A 3,354-nucleotide genomic window follows, 5' to 3' on the forward strand; every position below is an offset into this window, starting at 1 on the left:
TGACCACACTGCCACTACTGGCCTGGCTTCCCCGCAGCCCCCTTCCCCCAAGTCCCCCCTAGGAGGCCCAGCTAGGATGGGAGAGGCAGACAGAAGGGAGGCCCATGGGTCCAGAGCAGCAGGGCCCCAGGTCTGGGGCAGAGGCGAGCTGGAACACAGGCATGGGAGGTGGGGCCCCTCCATCCCCACCCAGCCCCGCCCGTGCAAGAGACACCACAACACGGTGTAAACAGAAGAGACTTCCCCGGCCCCCAGGGGGAGGCGGGCGGCTGGGCCGGCAGCCAGTGGGGCAGTGGGCCAAGGCGGGTGCGAGGCCTGCCCACATGCCTAGTCCTGGGGCCAGGGATGGGAAGGAGGGGGGCACCTAAGCGGGGAGGGCAGGAGATAGGCCAGACATGGGGACTGTTTGGAACCAAAGGGCCCCCCTGGTCGCCATTGCTCACCAGGAACCCCCCCCCCCAACATTCTGTCTCTCTTCCACCATCTTGTCTTCTCATTCTTTGCCCAACTCCCAGACCCTTTCAGCTGCCCTGGATACTCACGTAGGTCCCAGCCAAGCTGCGGAGTTGATGCTCCAGGTAGCGGGTGAGGTCGTAGGTTTTCTGGATGGAGGGGCCAGGCCCTGGGTCCCCTGTGCGATTGAGGGCTGGCACCGCAGGGAGGTGCCAGAGCACAGTACACAGGCAAGCTAGCATCCCCCACGAGTCCCCTGTGGACGGGATGGGCAAGACACATGAGGGCGGGCCCAGCCCAGTGCAGGGTGCAGCTGGCAGCCCCTCAGGTGTCTGTCCCCACCTTGGGCCCGGAGGGGGGCTGGTGAGGGTGGGCCGCCAGATGGGAGGCAGGGGGGTAGAGGAGGGGAGCGTTCCTGGCCTGGGCANATAGGCATGTATGTATCTGAGGACCCAGCCTCGGCCTCTGTATGTGTATCTATCAGTGTGTATTGGAAAGTGTGTTTGTGTGTCAGCGAAGAAAGAGCCGGGATGTGTAAGCCAACACATATGCGTGTGTCCATGGGGGGACGGCCAGGCCCAGGGACTGTGAGTCCGGACACACTGTGGTTTAGGGGGCCCAGAGGTGGGAAACAGCCCATGTCCTCGCTGCCAGCTGCCAGCAGCCAGCCCTGGGAAGGGCACGAGAGAGGCCGCCCTGAGATGGGTCCAAACAGAGCCCTAGGGGGTGCGGGGTAGGGTCAGATCACCGGGGCCAGGCTGAAGGACACCGGGCTGGCTCATGCAGGCAGTGGTGGGCACACTCTCGCCTACGACTCCCGGGCGCCGATTGCCGCAGGGCGGAGGTTTGCCCCACTCTTATCTAGGAGGCTGGTTGGGGAAAGGTTTGACCTGAATGAGGTCTTTTGATCAGCCTGCAGTGAAAAGGGGGGGGGGGAGCGAAAGAAAGAAAGAGAGGGGATGTGATGTATTTGATGGGCTTGGCTTGTCGTCTGATGGTGCTGGGGGGGTTGGACATCCCGGGATACCGGAGGCCAGGGGTCACCGCTGTGAGGACACACACAGACAGCTGGGAAACCTGATTTTCCCAGCTTTTCGGTGAGGTCCAAGGTGAAGAGCATGAGGCCCGGATTCAGTGGGCCCTGGGACCGGGTAAAGGCAATTAGGGTTAGGATAGCGTAAGGCTATAATTGGTATTGGGCTAGCTTAGGTTTAAGGACTGGGTTACTTTTAAAGTTTCAGGTTCATTTATTGGGATTTGGCTGACTGAGTGTGGTTGAGGTTTGAGTCTAGCTGGGGGATGTGGTTTGGTTTGGACAGGCACAGGGTTGGCCGGGGCTAAGGTTTATTAACGTGTTGATTTAGATGTCAGACAGGGTGATGCGTGGCAGGTCACTTAAGAGTCGGGCTGGGTTGGCTTTTTTTAAGCTTGGGGAGGCATTGAGCTTGTGAGTCGTTTCTTCTACTTTCTATTTTCTACTTTCAAATTTTTATACTGACCTGTGTCGCTGTGATAGTTAGAAATGAGTTGGATACGGGTTTGACGCTATGACTGTGCTTAGAGTCAGGGGAAGTGTGGATTTAGTCATGATGCAGGGTCAAGGTTTTCCAGAGGGTTGAAGACTCAAACTGTACGGAATGCCTCTTCCAGAGCATAGGGGTCAGGTGCAGACTTCTGCAGTGGCCCAGGCCGTTGTCTTGACTCCCTAAGATGTGTGGCTGGCGACTTTCCTGATGGAGCGTGGGAGTGGGTGGGGCGGGGGGAACACCAGCCTCAGAACCCGGGCTCAGGGATGAGTGACTCCTGGTTTGAGCGCACGGGCGCGTGTGTACGTGTGTGTGTGTGCGTGTGCGTTCAGACAGAGACCAGGGTCAGGCACGCGACTGCCCCCTTGTCCTTGCCCACACCTGCAGCCCCTGGCTTCCCCCCTGGCGTTTCTTTCCTCATTCTGCCTTCCGGTGCCCAGCTGACTCCGGGTTCCTTTCCAGTCTCTGTTCCTCACATCCCAGGCCCTTCTCCTCTGCCCGCAGCCTGGACAGCTGGCAGAGTCCCCTCCAAGATCCTAAGGGTACGCTACGGGGTTAGTTTTGGAGGTGGAGACCTGCGGAAGGCAGCCCTTCCAGCCTTGAGGTCGCTTTCAGGACTGAGTCTGGCCTCACTCACAGTGAGCGGCAATGCTGAGGGTCCCAGCTGAAGCCCAGATTGGGAGCTGGGCTCCCCTCTTTCCCCCACCCTGCCTTGGGCAGCCTTTCGGTCCCCAAGTTGTGGGACTGAGTTTTGCCAATGCTGTGGAGGGGGCGGGGGGGGGCACCGGGTCAGGCACCCAGCTCTGGGCCTTGTTTTCCCTTCCCCTTCTGGGCCCTGAGGCACATCCCTGGGGGGAACTGGCTCCCTACACAGGGACAGCAGGGAGAGAAGCCTTTGGATAAACAAGAACTAAGTCATCTGGGCAGAAAAACGGCTCATGAAATTAACCAGACGAGGCCGGTGTTTCCAGGAATATTTCAGTTCTGAGGTAACTGTGTCACTGCAGGCTGAGAGGTGGGGGCAGGGGAAGGAGCCAGAGAATCGGACTGACCGGCCCATGGAGAGAGCCAGAAAGAAGGAAGGAGCCTCGGGTATCTCGAGGGAGAAGAGGCTAGGAAGGAGAAAGGAGACAGGGCTCTTAGTCTGTTGCAACAGCTCCCACTCGGGGCAAGACGTCCCCACATCTCAGGCAGCAAACTGATAGCCATCTGGGGCAGGGAACACCTGTGGCTTAGTCGTCAGCCCTGGAACTCAGTGCGGTGCGCATCCCTAGCGGGAAAAGTAGGTGGGCATCCTGGAGCCCTCTTCCACCCTTCTCTCCAGGCCCACGGTGTGCAGGTGGACTGGGCCGCCGCGGGGGCTGTGTGCAGGCCC

The 3,354-nt window shown here is 59.7% G+C and overlaps 1 protein-coding gene and 1 long non-coding RNA gene across 2 annotated transcripts in view; one reads left to right on the forward strand and one right to left on the reverse strand.

Moving 5' to 3' along the window:
- CLCF1 (cardiotrophin like cytokine factor 1) overlaps positions 1 to 729 on the reverse strand; it is a 3,524-nt gene extending 2,795 nt beyond the window's left edge. Inside the window, exon 1 of the mRNA XM_077771391.1 lies at positions 543 to 729. Coding sequence (XP_077627517.1) covers positions 543 to 695 — 153 coding nt within the window. The 5' untranslated portion in view covers positions 696 to 729. The remainder of the gene's footprint in view (positions 1 to 542) is intronic.
- Positions 1 to 3,354, forward strand: part of LOC144237740 (uncharacterized) — a 39,050-nt gene that overhangs the window by 32,004 nt on the left and 3,692 nt on the right. The gene's annotated exons all lie outside the window — the stretch shown is intronic.

This window comes from Crocuta crocuta, unplaced genomic scaffold, assembly GCF_008692635.1.
Source record: "Crocuta crocuta isolate KB4526 unplaced genomic scaffold, BGI_CrCroc_1.0 scaffold647, whole genome shotgun sequence".
NCBI classification, from domain to species: Eukaryota; Metazoa; Chordata; class Mammalia; order Carnivora; family Hyaenidae; genus Crocuta; species Crocuta crocuta.